General features: G+C 46.0%; 1 protein-coding gene across 3 annotated transcripts in view; it reads right to left on the reverse strand.

The window, feature by feature from the left end:
* Window positions 1–3,000: 3,000 nt before the first annotated feature.
* The window catches only part of PRMT7 (protein arginine methyltransferase 7), a 168,737-nt gene continuing 154,174 nt past the window's right edge, over window positions 3,001–17,563 (reverse strand). Inside the window, exons 16-19 of one of the 3 annotated variants that reach the window (XM_063945356.1) lie at window positions 16,260–16,420; window positions 14,997–15,093; window positions 13,428–13,462; window positions 3,001–4,035 (exon numbers count right to left, since the gene is read on the reverse strand). In XM_063945356.1, coding sequence (XP_063801426.1) covers window positions 3,930–4,035; window positions 13,428–13,462; window positions 14,997–15,093; window positions 16,260–16,420 — 399 coding nt within the window. In that variant the 3' untranslated portion in view covers window positions 3,001–3,929. Of the gene's footprint in view, window positions 4,036–13,427; window positions 13,463–14,996; window positions 15,094–15,978; window positions 16,031–16,259; window positions 16,421–17,563 lie in introns of those variants that run through there. The other 2 variants (XM_063945355.1, XM_063945357.1) reach the window with 2 other exon arrangements.

Below are 17,563 nucleotides of genomic sequence, written 5' to 3' on the forward strand. Positions count from 1 at the left end.
TTTGCTATAATGTGGAGACACATTCCTGTGTCCAATGAACAATGAGATTATAGGGACCATTGTATTGTGAATGTATGTTGTGTATATAAAGACCACCATTGCCTGGCCAGACACTCTCTCTCTCTGAAGGCTTTCTCCCTGAATGCCGAGGACTGGATCCAGGTCGCGCATGCAAATCATCCCCACGTATGTATTATTCTCTGTAGCCATTTTGTTATCCATTTTGTTCGCCATTTGTTCTCATTCTGTTCGCTCGTTTGCGATTGTTCGCTATTGTTCATGTATATTCTCAGTTATTCTGTTTAGATTTCCCTGTTAGTTTGTAGTGTATAACTTGTATTGTGTTTCCCTTTTTCTCTAAACCATCCACGGCGGTGTTAGAGCTGCTGTGGTTTTTAAATCCAAACCAGGTCTTGTGTTTTCACTGTTTATTGCAAAGGGCTTTTCTTAGCGACTCAATTGCTCAAACACCATACACATTGTTTAAAAGGTTCTAATCGTTACATCATTACAGTACTTGGTTATTAAGGTTTAGAGTATAAGTATATTCTCACTGTTTTATTAGCAAGGTTTAAAGGTTATCCACTGTGTGTGCGCCCGCTGTGTGTAATCAGTACACTCAGCGCAGCATGTGTACGCCAAGTGCGTACCACGTGCGGGACTCTGTACGCAAATAGTGTACAAAGTGCGTAGCACGTGCACGTTGTCTAGCGGCCATAACGGCTCCACGGTATTAGTATATAGCTTCATGTTTAAAGGTAATAATTGACATTATCAATGGTTAAGACTTTTGGTGGCATCTTTGTGAAGAGAAGGGTGGAGTCTATAGATACTGTAAAGGCAGAGGCACCAGGACAGAGATAACGTGATGTAAGGAATAAAGCAAAGGACAGGACAGAGTGAAGGGTGGCACCACAGTTTTGGGCTCGGGAGAATGAGAAAATTGTGGTGGTGTTGGTTACTCTGGGAGGTGAGAATATGAAATCTGTTTTTCATATGTTGAGCTTTTAGGTAGTGTAATGGGCCCTACACACTTCCCGATTACAGTGAGCGATATGAACGTTCATTGTTGGTGCCGGCTCGTTTATACATGCAAGCCAATATAGACAATATCGTCCATGTTAGCATGCAGGGCAATGGGGTTGGTTGATGTCAGGGAGTGAAGAAACGTCCGAGTAAAGTATTGAGAATCATCACTTAGAAGTGGTACGAAGTGAAAAGTCCAGCAAGTGTAGAGGTGTATAGTGAGAATAGCAGGGACCCCAGAATAGATATCTGTGGGGCCCACCATCAAAGAGTGTGATTAAAGCTGAGGATGAGCCAGAAGTAGAGATGCTAAAGGAGTGCTTGAATAGGTAAGAATTCAACTGAGGTACAGGGCCGGCAACGGAATCTTGGAGCTTGGTACACTGATGTCATCTCTGGGCCCCCCCACCACTCTCAACCCCTGCACCCACACATCCCTACTCTGCAAATGCCAATGCGAATGGAATAAACTATACATACACTTACCTCACACTGTTACTGATGATGATGCACACTTCTTCTGGGCTGTCTGTTACACATCCAAAGTGGTGCTCCACCGCTGGACTGCCACCAGTGTTCTTCTTGTTGTAGACTCAACTCAGGGGCATGGTACTGGATCCACTGCTGTGCTGCCTCAAGGGTGGGGAGTGTGCCTGCAGCAGTGCTATACAGGCCGCACAGTGCTGTGGATGGTGTTGCTTGCTGCTTGGCCTAGTTGGTCACAATGCGTGCTTGCTCCCATCGAGCTCCCTCTAGGTGACCATGGCGACAGTGACAGAATGGGCCAGCGCAGCTACACATCACACACACACTGATATATATATAGCTAATACATTTGTTTGCAGCTTGCAGTAATTCTTTATGCCTGCTGTACACTGTTACTTACAATAAGTACCTCATCTATGCCACCTGTAGGATGAACATTATGGAGGGGAACGAGGGTACCACATCCATTCCCTGGCTGGCACAAGGACAGTGGATGAGACGGAGAGGAAAGCAGTGAATGGTGTGTGGGTCCGGCAGGAAGGCAGCCGGCACATGCATGGAGAGGATTTAAAAAGCAGCTCTCCTGGATTGTTAAGGAGCTGTGTAAGGTGACGCTTTGAGGAAGCGACCCGGAGTGCAGATTTGAGAGAGCCACAAAGTGTGCCAGCTTGGAAACCTGGCAGTGTGTGCTGCCCATTGTTCCCCCAGGCTCTCTGAGGTAACTCAGGACTAAGGCATAATACCTGTAGCGGGTTCACTACGGCTGGCCGGCGGTCGGGCTCCCGGCGACCAGCATCCCGGCGCCCGACCGCCGGCTTAACGACAGCGTGGCGAGCGCAAATGAGCCCCTTGCGGGCTACGGGCACGGTGGCGCACTACGTGCGCCACACTATTTTATTCTCCCTCTATGGGGGTCGTGGACCCCCACAAGGGAAAATAAGTGTCGGTATGCCGGCTGTCGGGCTCCCGGCGCCGGTATACTGAGCGCCGGGAGCCCGACCGCCGGCATACAGAAGACCACCCCCTGTAGCGGGAGCAACAGAAGAGGTGGGTCATCTCAGGAGCCAGGCAACTGTGCCAAGACTCTGAGGACTGGGTCACAGTGGGTCTGGCAGGTAGCAGAATTCTGCAGCAGCTGCCCCAGAGTGTTTTGAGTCCATCCAGAAATGTGCGAAAACATAAACAAAACAAGGTTAATTACAAAATATATTACACTTACTATAACAAGCACAAGCGTGCGATAGCATACAGTGAGTGTAGGCCATGTCCGTCACTCTAGCTGCTGTGGAACTACACTTACCAGGAGACCCTTCCACAGTTTAAACATGCCCTTAAAGCAAAGAATAGCAGGGCATGCTGGGATGTGTAGTTCTACAGCAGCTGGAGTGACGCACATTGCATGCTCCCGGTATACAGCATTCATGGGGGGGGGAAAAAAGGTTAATAATTACAGGTGAACTTAAAGGATCCAGAAAAACCTAGTAAATATTAAGATGTACAGTAACTAGTAATTTATGCCAAGTTTCCATTTCAGTACAGACTGTCAGTCAAATGTAATTTTACTGTTTAAAACACAGGATGAAAGAAAATGGAGACAAATGTGACAATAAAGAAAACAAGACTGAACACGTTCCTGCATCTGATCTGTGGCAGTGAGTGGAAGTAACAGTGATAGGCTTCAATCCAAAGGTATTCTGTGTATTACTTTAGGCTATATGTTTAGAAGCTGTATAGATAGGGGGTCATTCCGAGTTGATTGCTCGCTAGCTAGTTTTAGCAGCCGTGCAAACGCTATGCCGCCGCCCACTGGGAATGTATTTTAGCTTAGCAGAAGTGTGAACGGTTGTATCGCAGAGCGCCTGCAATTTTTTTTTCGTGTAGTTTCAGAGTAGCTCAAAACCTACTCAGCGCTTGCGATCACTTCAGACTGTTCAGCTCCGGATTTGACGTCACAAACCCGCCCAGCCACGCCTGCGTTTTTCCTGGCACGCCTGCATTTTTCCCGCACACTCCCTGAAAACGGTCAGTTGCCACCCAGAAACACCTACTTCATGTCAATCACTCTGCGGCAAGCAGTGCGACTGAAATGCATCGCTAGACCCTGTGCAAAACGACATCGTTCGTTGTGTCCGTACGTCGCGCGTGGGCATTGCGCCGCATATGCATGCGCAGAACTGCCGTTTTTTAGCCTGATCGCTGCGAACAAATTCAGCTAGCGATCAACTCGGAATGACCCCCATGGTTACCTCCATCACCATGCTGTTCTATGAAGAGACACAGACTTCTCTGACGTCACATGTAGAAATGAAGATTGATGAAGAATGTGACATTCAACTTCTTAAGAAGCAATACTGTGGTTGAAAGCTAAGAGTTAGGAGTGAAACTCATGCGTAGGTCTCCCAACTGCGGATGAAAAGTCAGCTGATAAGTAACTGAACTGTGACTAGGAGCAAATCCCAGGTCCAGGAGAGAACTGAAGAAGTATATGCCTTGCTTGCTGTGTTCATACCACTGGCAGTCCCCCTGTGACATGAACAAAAGGGTGAGTGTACAATGAGAATGGCGCCAGGGGGAAAAAATAGGATTTTTGTACTGACCGTTAAATCCTTTTCTCCAAGTTCATGTTGAACACTGCAGACAGTGGGGTATAGTAAGTGGAGTAAGGCGCCTGGACACTTAAAAATTCTGGTGTTTTAACTCAAGTTTCTCTCCCTAAATATCCTAGTTGGCTGCAAATCAATTCAGTTATTTTGTGAGTGCCTTAGAGAATAGGGTTTATGAAGGCACTTGGGACATCCCAAAGCTATCCCTATGGTGGGGAGATCTACTGGGTAGTGCCTAATACCTATCACCCAAACTGGCATCCCTAAAAAAATAAAGCATCAAACAAACAGAACTTTAGATAAAACTGTGCATGGAGGACAAGGTAGCTGCTCTGCACAGTTGCTCACCAAAGGCCCAATACCCAAAGCCTTGCCACCCACAAATCACCCACTGACCTAGTAGAATAAGCATTATTTTTTTCTGGAACTGCTACATCCCCGTCCAGCCCTTCTTATAGGAATCATACAGGATAGAGATCATCTGCCTAGTACACCTCTTTAGGCCATTGTTTAGAAATCCTAAGAACCCTCACCACATCCAAGGATTAAAGAGAGCCAGAACAACACTTTTGTGGTTCAATGGAACCTACACAATACATTATTTGGAAAGACTTTAGTCCCCAATACAGACACCAACCCTCATGGAAATTGAAAAAAGGTAATTGGCATGAGAAAGATCTCAACTCTGACACTCTTGAGGGTTTAAGAGATAGCCAAAAGTAAAACAACCTTCCAGGTCAATATCTTTAAGTCCACTGGCTCTTAGGCTCGAAAGAAGAATGTTGCAATACACGGAGAATTAAATTGTAGTCCCACAAACAACTGGAGAGAAAAAAACAGGATTTTAATACCTACCGGTAAATCCTTTTCTCCTAGTCCGTAGAGGATGCTGGGGTCCACTTCAGTACCATGGGGTATAGACGGTTCCGCAGGAGCCATGGGCGCTTTAAGACTTTTCAAGGGTGTGAACTGGCTCAAATCTCTATGTCCCTCCTCCAGACCTCAGTATAGGAACTGTGCCCAGGGAGATAGACATTTCGAGGAAAGGATTTACTTATAAATTAACGGTGAGATTCACACCAGCTCACACCTCAACCATGCCGCACAACATGGCATTCAACATAACACACGCCAACGGGCATGAAACAATTGCAGCAACATGCTGAAAATAATCGTAACACAACACCTGTGTAACTATAAAACTAATAACTGCAGGTAAAGTACACACTGGGTCTGGTGCCCAGCATCCTCTACGGACTAGGAGAAAAGGATTTACCGGTAGGTATTAAAATCCTGTTTTCTCATACGTCCTAGAGGATGCTGGGTCCACTTCAGTACCATGGGGTTATACCAACGCTCCAGTACAGGCGAGAGAATGCGGATGACCCTGCAGCACCGATTGACCAAATTTGAGGTCCCCTATCGGCCAAGGTGTCAATCTTGTAAAACTTTGCAAACGTGTTTGCCCCTGACCAAGTAGCTGCTCGGCGAAGTTGTAACGCCGAGACGTCCCGGGCAGCCGCCCAGGATGAGCCCACCTTTCTAGTAGAATGGGCATTTACAGACTTTGGTATCGGCAATCCTGCCGTGGAATGAGCGTGCTGAATCGTCCCTCTGATCCAGCGCGTAATAGTCTGCTTAGAAGCAGGACTCCCAATCTTGTTGGGAGCATATAGGATAAACAGAGCCTCTGTTTTCCGCATCCTAGCTGTTTTTGCAACATAAATTTTCAAAGCTCTAACCACATCAAGAGACTTTGACGCAGAAAAGGTGTCAGTAGCCACTGGCACCACAATAGGCTGGTTTATATGGAAAGACGGAACCACCTTCGGAAGAAATTGTTGGCGAGTTCTCAACTCTGCCCTATCTTCATGGAAGATCAGGTAAGGGCTCTTGTGAGACAAGGCCCCTGTGAAGATACGGGGTTCTTCTAATCACTCAGACACAGAGCCGATGAAACCAAAGTGATGGTTTATTTCTCACCGCACACAGTAGTAGATAATTCACAGGAAGCAGAAGTAAATATAGCCCAGAAACAGTATACAGGTAGCAGTCCAGATAGTAAGTCCCAGTAGAGGATTTAGGTCCACAGCAATTCCGTACAGAAGTTCCAGATAAACAAGTCCATACAGCAGAACTATCACTGAGTCCACACAGCAGTGATAGCAGATTAGTCCATGCAGTAGTAAGTACATATAACTCCACACAGCACTGTTGATGCGTTCCACAAGGTACCCTGGCAGAGAATCACCCCTTAGCCAGAGTCCTGCGACTAACATGAGGAGCTGACCTGCGCAACCTCTTTTAAAACCTTCCAAATGCCCATCATGCCACGCTCACCTGGGGAGGAGACGCAGGTTCCTGATTGGTGGTATCCCACCTCAGGTATTTCCCTACTCCCTCCCACAGCTGGCCTTCTCCTGCTGACCACATGCTGGGTCAGGCTCCGAGTTGTCTGCGAGAGACCAGGATGGGACAGGGGACAGTAAACAGAAGGAACAATGACAGGGAAATTGGTTTAAGTCCTGATTGTCCCCTGTGGAGGAGAAGCTTCAAAGAGACATTACCTGGTCCTCAAATGTATTTCCTGTGTGACCATATAAGGATCATAGATGGACTCAATAGGCATGGCAATGATAACCTGTAGTAACCTCATACCAGACTGGCATTCTCCTACAAGAACATAACATGACAGCACTAGGTGCAAGGTCACAGCACACCTGTATTTACCTGGGTAAGATTATAGTACAGAATATATAGGCTACGGGATGAACACACACATGGGGTAATAGTGACACAAGCCAGAGAGACATGGGAACAGAAGGAATAAAAAGTACATTAAACGCTATAAAGATTGAAATGCCATAAATACAGTTTTACCCTCTGTCTCATATCTTTACAGCCCCCAACTCAGACACCCGCCTTGCGGATGCCAAGGCCAAAAGCATCACCACTTTCCAAGTGAGAAACTTCAATTCTATCTCCTGTAGAGGTTTAAACCAATTCGATTGAAGGAATGCAACACCACATTAAGGTCCCATGGTGCTACCGGGGGCACAAATGGAGGTTGGATGTGCACCACCCCTTTCACGAACGTCTGAACTTCTGGAAGGGAGGCCAATTGTTTTTGAAAGAAAACTGATAAGGCCGAAATCTGGACCTTGATTGAACCCAATCTTAGGCCCGCACCCACACCTGCCTGTAGAAAATGGAGAAAACGTCCCAAGTGAAACTCTTCCGTAGGAGCCTTCTTGGATTCACACCAAGACACACATTTTCTCCAAATATGGTGGTAATGTTTAGACGTTACTCCTTTCCTGGCCTGAATAAAAGTGGGAATAACTTCTTTTGGAATACCCTTTCGGGCTAGGATCCGGCGCTCAACATCCATGCCGTCAAACGTAGCAGCGGTAAGTCTTGATACACGCACGGCCCCTGCTGCAGCAGGTCCTCGCAAAGAGGAAGAGGCCAAGGATCTTCTATGAGCAACTCCTGAAGATCTGGATACCAAGCCCTCCTTGGCCAGTCTGGGACAATGAGGATCGCGCGAACCCTTGTTCTTCTTATGAGTTTGAGAACTTTCGGTATTAGTGGAAGTGGAGGGAAGACATATACCGACCGAAACACCCACTGGGTCACTAGTGCATCCACTGCTATTGCTTGAGGGTCTCTCGACCTGGAACAATATCTCTGAAGCTTCTTGTTGAGACGAGATGCCATCATGTCTACTTGAGGTATTCCCCAAAGACTTGTCACCTCTGCGAAGACTTCTTGGTGGAGGCCCCACTCTCCTGGATGGAGATCGTGTCTGCTGAGGAAGTGTTAGGGTCTCCTGCTCTGTGCTGCCACGTCGTCATGGCAACCGGGAGACAAGTGCTAGCGGAGTAACCTGAGCGTAGCTGATACTCCGGTTCGGGTCTTTTGCTGTGCAGTGGTTACAGGCTCTGTGCACGGCAGGGGATCCGGTGCTGATTTTTGTGCTCACAGTCTGTGAGGTCTGAGTGGGGCGTGGACAGCACCTGCTATATAAACCCTCTTCTCAGGTTAGGCAGATGCTGCTGAATCTTTGTTGGTTAGTCAGTTCCTGAAAGCTAGCTAGTACTGTGTAAACTTTGTATTTGTTTGTTGCTTACTGCAAATAGGCCTTGGGATTTGGTATTACACTCTGCCAATCCAGACCTAGCAGTAAGACTGGAGTCAGTCGTTTAACCTGCTGGGGTTCTTTTGCTACTCTGTGAACCTAGCAAGTTTGCGGCTGTATTCTCAGACTTGCCTGCCAAAATCCTTTCTCACTGTGCAAGGTGTTCAGGTGTCAGTTTAGTGGCAGTAAGCTGAACCAGTGCACTGCAAGTGAGGACTAGGATTGTGGAGACTCTCCTTGTGTCTATTATTCCATCTCTGACCAAGGAGTTTACTGCCACACCCGTTGGTAACCCTTTAGGGTTTTGCTGTTGCCCTTAGCAACAGCATTTCGGGTTCTCTACGTATTAAATCACAACATCTCGCTTCTTTCCATCTGAGTATTCCTAATACTAGGGAGACACCCAGTTTCTTAGCCTTTGGGCTTCTCTGTTCACTTTGTGTTTATTTTGTTACCCTATCACCTTCTATGTATGTAATGTCATATTCCCCAGTCTGTCTGTGAGTTCATTTGTTTTGCATCCCTCTCCGTTCAGACACCAGTACATTTCTGCTGGCACTGGTGTGCATAACAGGAAGTCTGCTTCCCAGCTGTCCACTACCGGAATGAAAATTGCCGACAGAGCTCTTGCATGTCTTTCTGCCCAGAGGAGGATCTTTGTCACCTCTGCCATTACCGCTCTGCTTTTCGTTCCGCCCTGACGGTTTATGTACGCGACTGCTGTAACATTGTCCGACTGGATCAGCACGGGTTGATCTTGAAGAAGATGCCCCGCTTGTAGAAGGCCGTTATAAATGGCTCTCAATTCCAGAACATTTACGTGAAGACAGGTTTCCTGACTTGACCATTTTCCTTGGAAACTTTTTCCCTGTGTGACCGCTCCCCAGCTTCGGAGACTTGCATCCGTGGTTACCAGGACCCAGTACTGAATCCCGAACCTGCGTCCCTCTAATAGGTGAGAACTGTGTAGCCACCACAGGAGCGAAATCCTGGCTTTGGAGGACAGGACTATCTTCTGGTGCATGTGTAGGTGGGATCCGGACCACTTGTCCAACAGGTCCCACTGGAATACTCTGGCATGGAAACGGCCAAACTGTATGGCCTCGTAGGCCGCTACCATCTTCCCCAACAACCGAATGCATTGATGGATCGAAACTCTTGTTGGTTTCAAAATTTGTTTGACCATTCTCTGGATTTCCAGAGCCTTTTCTACTGGAAGAAATACCCTCTGTACTTCTGTGTCCAGTATCATCCCCAGAAAGGACAACCTTGTCGTCGGTTCCAACTGCGACTTTGGAAAATTTATGATCCAACCGTATTGTTGGAGTACTGACAGGGAGAGTGCAATGTTCTGCACCAACCGTTCCCTGGATCTCGCTTTTATCAGGAGATCATCCAGGTAAGGAATTATATTGACTCCTTATTGTCGAAGGAGGACCATCATCTCTGCCATCACCTTGGTGAATATCCTCGGTGCCGTGGAGAGTCCGAACGGCAACGTCTGGAACTGGTAATGGCAATCCTGTATTGCGAATCTCAGATAAGCTTGGTGAGGAGGATAAATGGGAACATGTAAGTAAGCATCTTTTATGTCTACTGACACCATGACGTCCCCTTCCTCCAGACTGGAAATCACTGCTCTCAGAGATTCCATCTGGAACTTGAACCTTCTCAGGTAGAGTTTCAGATTTTTCAGGTTTAAAATTGGTCTGACCGAGCCGTCCGGCTTCGGAACTATGAAGAGGCTTGAATAAAAACCTTCTCCTTGCTGTGACAAGGGCACCAGGACAATGACTTGATCCTGACATAATTTTTGAATTGCAGCCTTTACTACTTCCCTGTCTGGAAGAGAAGCTGGTAAGGTCGATTTGAAAAATCAGCATGGGGGGACGTCTTGAAACTCCAGCTAGTATCCATGGGACACTATTTGCAAAACCCATGGGTCCAGGCCAGATTGAGCCCAGATCTGACTTAAAGTTTCAGACATGCCCCCACCCGAGCGGACTCCCACAAGGGAGCCCCAGCATCATGCTGCAGATTTGGCAGAAGCAGGGGTGGACTTCTGCTCCTGCGATCCGGGAGACGCTGCAGACTTTTTTCCTCGTCCTCTCCCTCTACCTGCAAAGAAGGGGGAACCTTTGGCCTTTTTGTATTTGTTGGGCCGAAAGGACTGCATCTGAGAGTGATGTGTCTTTTTCGCCGATGCAGGAGCATAAGGCAAGAATGTCGACTTACCTGCGGTAGCGGCAGAGACCAACGCATCCAGCCCATCTCCAAACAAGGCTTCAACTTTATACGGGAGCGCCTCCATATTTCTTTAGGAATCTGCGTCAGCATTCCACTGCCGAATCCACAACACCCTCCGAGCCGAGACTGCCATGGTAGCGGCTTTCGAACCTAAAAGCCCAATATCCTTCATGGCTTCTAGCATGTATGCAGCAGCGTCTTTGATATGACCTAACTTTAGGAGTATCTCATCTCTATCTATCGTGTCAATTTCAGATGACAAGTTATCTGACCATTTTTTTATAGCACTACTCACCCACGCGCAAGCAATGGTGGGCCTGAGCAGCGTACCATTGGCCACATAAATAGATTTTAACGTAGTCTCCAACTTGCGGTCTGCCGGCTCCTTTAGTGAAGCCGTCCCAGGTGCAGGGAGAAACACCTTTTTTGTTAACCGTGACAGGGCACTGTCTAAAACTGGGGGTGACTCCCACCTTTTCCTGTCCTCTGCCGGGAAAGGATAAGCAACCTGAATCCTTTTGGGAATCTGAAATTTCTTTTCAGGGTTTGCCCAAATTTCCTCAAAGAGAGTATTTAGCTCGTGAGACGGAGGGAAAGTTACATTAATTTTCTTTAGAAAAATAAGCCTTCTCCTGAGGTACAGGAGGGGCTTCCATAACTTCCAAAACCTCCCTTATAGCAACAATCATGTATTGAATGCTTTTTGCCAATTTAGGATCTATTCCCCTGGAATCACTAGTGTCAACACAAGAATCAGAGTCCGTGTCGGTATCAGTTTGTACAATTTGAGCAAAAGGTCTCTTATGTGACCCAGAGGGGTCGCCTGCGGATGAAAAGGCAGAACTATGAAAAATCACATCTTCCACGGATTTTCTCCAACTTTCTGCATGAGACTCAGACTTATCCAATCTCTTACTGATATGATTCACACTATCACGTAATTCTTTCACCCATTCAGGCTCGTGGTGTGCCGGCAGCGCCACCACATTACAACTCTGTGTCCCTAAAATGGCTCCCTCAGGGGAAGAGCTCCCTGCCTCAGACATGTCACACACGTGCACAACCACACCACAGACACCTCGGGACTTATAGGGGGCAGACCCACAGTAAAATCTGTCAGAAGGACACAGATAGGATTTGCCAGTTCACAACCCAGCGCCAGTAATAAAATGTCTGTGAGCACATAATGCCCACAGACCTGCAGCGCTTTTATAATGATATTTTCACACAATATATATCACCAAATTTCACTGTGATCCCCCTATTTTGCACCCTGATACTTGGTTCAGCAGTGGAGGAGGACCAGCGTTCTTCTCTGCAGCCTGGAAAAAGAGAAAATGGCGCTGAGCAGTGTGCTGGCTGACTGAGGAGGAAGCCCCGCCCCCGTAATGGCGCGTTTCCCCTCAGATTTTTTGATACTGATATTTATACTTGCGGGGGTAGGACTGTGCCTCAGCATCTTATGCCCCTTATTTTTGCCAGTTTAGTAGGTTTCATGCTGCCCAGGGCGCCGCCCCCCCCCATCCTGCACCCTGCAGTGCCTGTGTGTGTGTGTGTGTGTGTGTGTGTGTGTGTGTAGCATGGCGCGCAGCGTTCCCAACCGCTGCGCGGTACATTTTAGCCATCACGATGACTGAAGATTCTTCTTCTTACACTCACTTGTCTTCTGACTTCTGGCTCTGCAAGGGGGTGACGGCGTGCTGTGGGAGTGAGCACATAGCCGCAGCTAGCGTTCAGTACCCTTCAGGAGCTAATGGTGCCCTGTCAGCCAGAAGCAGAGCCATGAAACTATTCAGGAAGTTGGTTCCTACTTCTGCCCCCTAAGTCCCACGAAGCAGGGAGACTGTTGCCAGCAGTCCTCCCTGAAAATAAAAAATTTAACATAAGTCTTTCATAGAAACTCAGTAGAGCTCCCCTGGAGTGCATCCAGTCTGCCTGGGAAGATTTTCTAAACTGAGGTTTGAAGAAGGGGCATAGAGGGAGGAGCCAGTTCATACCCTTGAAAAGTCTTTAAGTGCCCATGGCTCCTGCGGAACCGTCTATACCCCATGGTAATGAAGTGGACCCCAGCATCCTCTAGGACATATGAGAAAGAAGACTGCAAATAAAGAATTCCTTGATACAATGTTTAAGCGTCTGGGATCAAATCCAGCCCTCTTTGAAAGAATAATACCAATGCTGAAACCTATATTTTCATGGATCCAAGCCGTAACCCCACCTGAGGTCCATCCTGCAAAAACAGGAGCAACCTCGCCAATCTAAATGACTATGGACCCTATTCAGCACGGATTGCAGATTCTGCTAAAAAGCAGAATCTGCAGACCCTTCTGTGGCATGCTGGGGGCCGCCCATCGAAGGGCAAGGCCAACGAGGATATTGCAGGCACTGAATAACCCCCTATATACTGTAGGTAAATTATTCAGTTTACAACAGGCAATATTGATTCTCCAAATCCAATGGTAATTCCTGCAGAAGATGGCTTCATCACCTTCTTAATAGCATAAATCATACTGTAAACAAATCATTTGGCCTTTAAAATCTTGATTTCAACTGCCATGCTGTAAAAAGCCAAATAAGGTAAAGCTAAAAGCTGGAAAGGACCTTGGCTTAGATCCTGGACCAATGGGCAAGTGTGGGGCCAATAGAATTATCCATGCTCTCTTGTTTTACCTTTTTGCAAACTTGCAGAAGCATGGCTACCAAAGGGGACTTCTAAATGAGTGGGTAAAACCAGGGAACTCTAATTGCGTCAACCAACATCGCTCCTGGATCTCTGATCCTGTAACAATAATTATTTATGTGGAGTTTAACCTGGAAGCAGTGTACTGAGGGAGCCAGGAGACAAATGACACTGGCTTTCTAGTTCAAAAACAGCACAGATGGCCCTCATGTCTGACCTTAAACTAGGAAGCTTACAAGCTTACCCTGACTTCTCTGGGAGGGTCTTGGGGATGTTACCCTTGAAAGAATAAAAAAAAAAAGGAAAGAATGAAATAACAAGGAAATTAATAAATAGTGCATGATACAACACAAGAGTTAAGTGCCAGTCAGCTATCCAGTGAGTGAGTCCTCCTCCCTAGCTTAGAAAGTGTCAGACAGGATAGAAAATGCCCCTTTAACACTACCACCCTGCATAGTATAGAGGAGGAACCCTCTGAGCTTACATCCAGCTAGACAACATGCAGCTGAATAAAAGCCAGCTGATGCGCCCAAGCAGGGATGCAGCCAAAGGAGGAAGTACTGAACAGGGAAGTACCACCGTGGGGTACAGCAATGGTGGCCATCAATGAGAACTTGGTACCCTGCATTAGCTCCCATATCTACCGATGGCTAACTGAAGGAAACTGACACTTCTTTATTGCCACATTCGCCGGAGCATGATCAGAAGCTCCCTGCCCAATGGCGACAGGGCATCGGAGGAACTAAGCACCTACTAAGCAGTCCCCTCTCCGATAGGATCCCAAGCTGGAAGTGGGCTGCTGGAGAAGCTGTCCGCAGCCCCTCCACAGCATGCTCTATGCAGTCGCTGAGATGAATCCTATCCTGCTGCCAAACCAAACTTTAAAAACAATGTAGAGTACATAAACATTTTGATTTTGTTTTTTTAATAACTTGCCTTCACATCACAGCCTCCAAGAGAGTACCAGTCTCCTTTGGGCCCTCACCAAAAACACTGACCTGAGTTGTAGCCAATTAGGATAATAAGGGGGAGGAGCCTGCGTTAAATAGCCATATTTGAAAGTTCCCAGGTTCCTCAGTCCAGTCACTGTCTCCAGTGTTCCCCCAAGGATGAAAGTGAAATCTTACTGTTTTTACTGTTCCTTCCTGGTTCAGTTTGCTTAATAAATTCTAAGTACATTAAATGAATAGAAGGTGTTTTGAAGAGAAATCGGCTTGTTTAATACCTAAAATAGGAGATTTTAGATTGAAAAACTTTGAACTGCGACTGCTAGTTAAGCCCACCTCCCCATTTTATGACTCTGGGGGGATTTGCAGTACAGACAGCTGTGGGAGGAAAGTGGTCAGCATTGACGAAATTACTGGTGCTAGCTGATGATGCAGTATTACACAGGGAAATGAGGAGTGAACTACCATAGGCCTGGGGTGCTGAACATGTGGTCCTCCAACTGTTGTGGAACTATACATCCCAGAATGCCCTACAACCATTACAGAATGCTAAAAGTGTGGCAGGGCACGCTGGTATGTGTAGTCCCACAATAGCTGCTAAGCTGCCCTGCGACTGACAGCGCAGTGATAGGCCGCATTCACATGAGAAAATAATTGCTCTCAATATTAGTTGTCCTCTATAATAAGACCACTTCTAGCAGCATTTTTGTATTGTGGCTCTCCTTTCTGACAACATCCACTGACTTTAATGTACAACAAATTTTTGCTAAATACACCTGCTCTTTTTTCTGTCAGTGATTAATGTGCTATTTTGTAGAGAAAATTAGATTGTAACTGTAGACAGATCATAGTTCAAAGTTACCCACCGTCTCATCGTCTACCCGCAACAGGCCGGTGCTAACAGAAATATCCTCAGTGAGCTTGTATTCCATCCAGAGCACCACTCCGTGACACCTACCAGACCTGCAAGATGGAGAAACATTAGCCAAAATATTGAAACAAAGTCACAAATTTGGTTTCCGTGGCTGAGCAGCCGCACACAAGCTTCAGATCACCCTGCACAATGCCACATGTCAGCGTTGGTGAATTGCACTCAGGAGCAGGGTAAATGCTTCACCATCTGGAAGTCTGATAGAGAAATCTGGATTTAGCAGATGCCCGGCTAACGCTTCATGCCTATATTTCATACTGACTGGTTTCACGGTGTGGCCTGGGCCTAGGTTTCAGTGACTGGAAATCTTAATGTTACAGCATACAATGACATTCTAGAGAATTATGCTTTTCAAACATCAGTCTAGTTAAGCCCTTTCCTGGTTCAAAGCAAAAGATGGTTGTCTAGCACATTGGGGTAGATGTATGATCCTCCTTTATGGGGGGAAAATGGTATCGGCGCATGTTATGTGCACTGATACTGCTTCTTCCCCATGTATGAATGTGAGTAAGTGTGTGAAATGACAGGGGCATGTGTGTGAAATGACAGGGGACACGGTGCACTAGTTGGGGTTCCCCGTCACTTTACGAAGAAAAGACACCCAAAAAATGTAAAAAAAACTCATGTTGAACTTTTTTCATGTCGACCTAGTACATGTCGACCTAGAAACCATGTTGACCTACTTACTGTCGACCAGTAGTGGTCAACCTAGACCCTGTTGACCTAAGTCTATTCTATCTAACATACCACACCCATTCAAAATACAAGCAAGATGTGCAATTACTTGTGCATGCAGTAAATACAAAACATATCATTACTGTTTTTAAAAAGTCATTTTATTGGTATTACAGAAACACAGTCAGATATCAAATTAGAGATTAAGAAATGTAAAGAGGACAGATTACCTTACTGCCTACCTATATATTATATTATCCATTGATTCCAGTAATACCTGCTGCCACTGGCATACTATGCAAAAAGAGAGGGAGGAGACCAACTCATCAGGCATAATGGTAGACTAAGAAGAATTCTCTACAGCTGCTGTAGCATTAGAGAGAAGAATTACACATAATTTCTATTTTCAATACACAGTCATCTAGTCACAATGGCAAACTAGCATATATGTGACAGTGACAGGTTTTCCATATACTCCAGAGGGACACGTGTTACCAGAACATAATCTGTTACTCCAACTCACCTCACAAGGTTCATAGAACCCTCGGCCTTCATGTCATCTGTAGGGACAGTTTCTCGGAAGTCAAAGGTCATAACCTTTGTGGGATCAGATAGGGCTCTGCAGGGATATTCCCAAAGAGGGTGGGGCTCTGCCTCATGGGACTCACGAAAATCTAGAGATTTCTGGAAATGAGAAATTAAATAAGACTATTGTAATAAGCTAAACAGATAATTAACATTTCCAACTAATGAAAGTATATATCCATTTCTGCAATTATTTCAACTTAAGCATGCTTTCCAGCTCTCCCTGAATGTCAGGGAGACTACATGTAATAGTAGGAATCTCCCTGAATCCCTGAAGAGTCTAGTAATCTCCCTTACTGCACCTTACCCACATTACGTAGCTGTTATATACTTGGGGGGAAAAAAAAGAAATCGGAGCTCTATAAATTCAAATGTTATCTTCAGTGCCATTTCCCTGTATTGGTTACAAGGCACAATGATCCCTATGGCTACATGCATTTTCACATAAGGTTTCTCGTGGCCACTTGTATGGAACCACTTGCTAGGAGAAGACAATACATGAAGAAGACGTGATACAGTGTGTCTGAGCAACAGTGGTAAAATGCACAGGTGGCCCAGTACACGTCCACTTTAACAACGCGCTAATAGGCGTTGCTTTCACAATCTGCCTGAAATACTTTTTCAAAAGTAGGGTTACGCTTTAAGTGAGGCCACAGGAGGATTGCATAGATTGACAGCTGCATCAATCATACGAGTATTTAACAATATACACAATAACAATCCATCTCCACCTACCTACCACTTAACTGGCTAATATTTTTCCAAAAATGTCCACAAAATTGTTGATTTTTATTATGTAAATAGCTACTTAAACTTCACTATTTTTAAGTTCAACGAGGTAAAAACCTTGTAGCCCTCGCACCCAATTTTGGATTACCCAAATTAAAAAATCCAATAAAAAAAAAAAGGTCACGCCCCGCGGCAGGACTAAAAAAACCCAAACAATTATACCCGGTGGTCTCCCCTCCTTCTTTATACTGGGGGGGGGGTCACACCAACACTCATGCGCACACACACTCACTTACTCACACACATTACACAGTCAAAGACACTCACATAATGATGCTGCAAGAGTCTGGATCTGGACGCTGGATGAAGCAGATATCGCTTCAGAAGGCAATTACTGACTGATTAAGCTAATTGGAAACTCCCAATTGCTTAATTAGTATTCAGAGGCACCAGAGCAAGTCCCAATGATTTTTCCTAAAAACAGACTTGTTCTGGAGGTGTGAGAAAAAAAGA

This window comes from Pseudophryne corroboree, chromosome 11 (assembly GCF_028390025.1).
Source record: "Pseudophryne corroboree isolate aPseCor3 chromosome 11, aPseCor3.hap2, whole genome shotgun sequence".
In the NCBI taxonomy this organism is placed as follows: Eukaryota; Metazoa; Chordata; class Amphibia; order Anura; family Myobatrachidae; genus Pseudophryne; species Pseudophryne corroboree.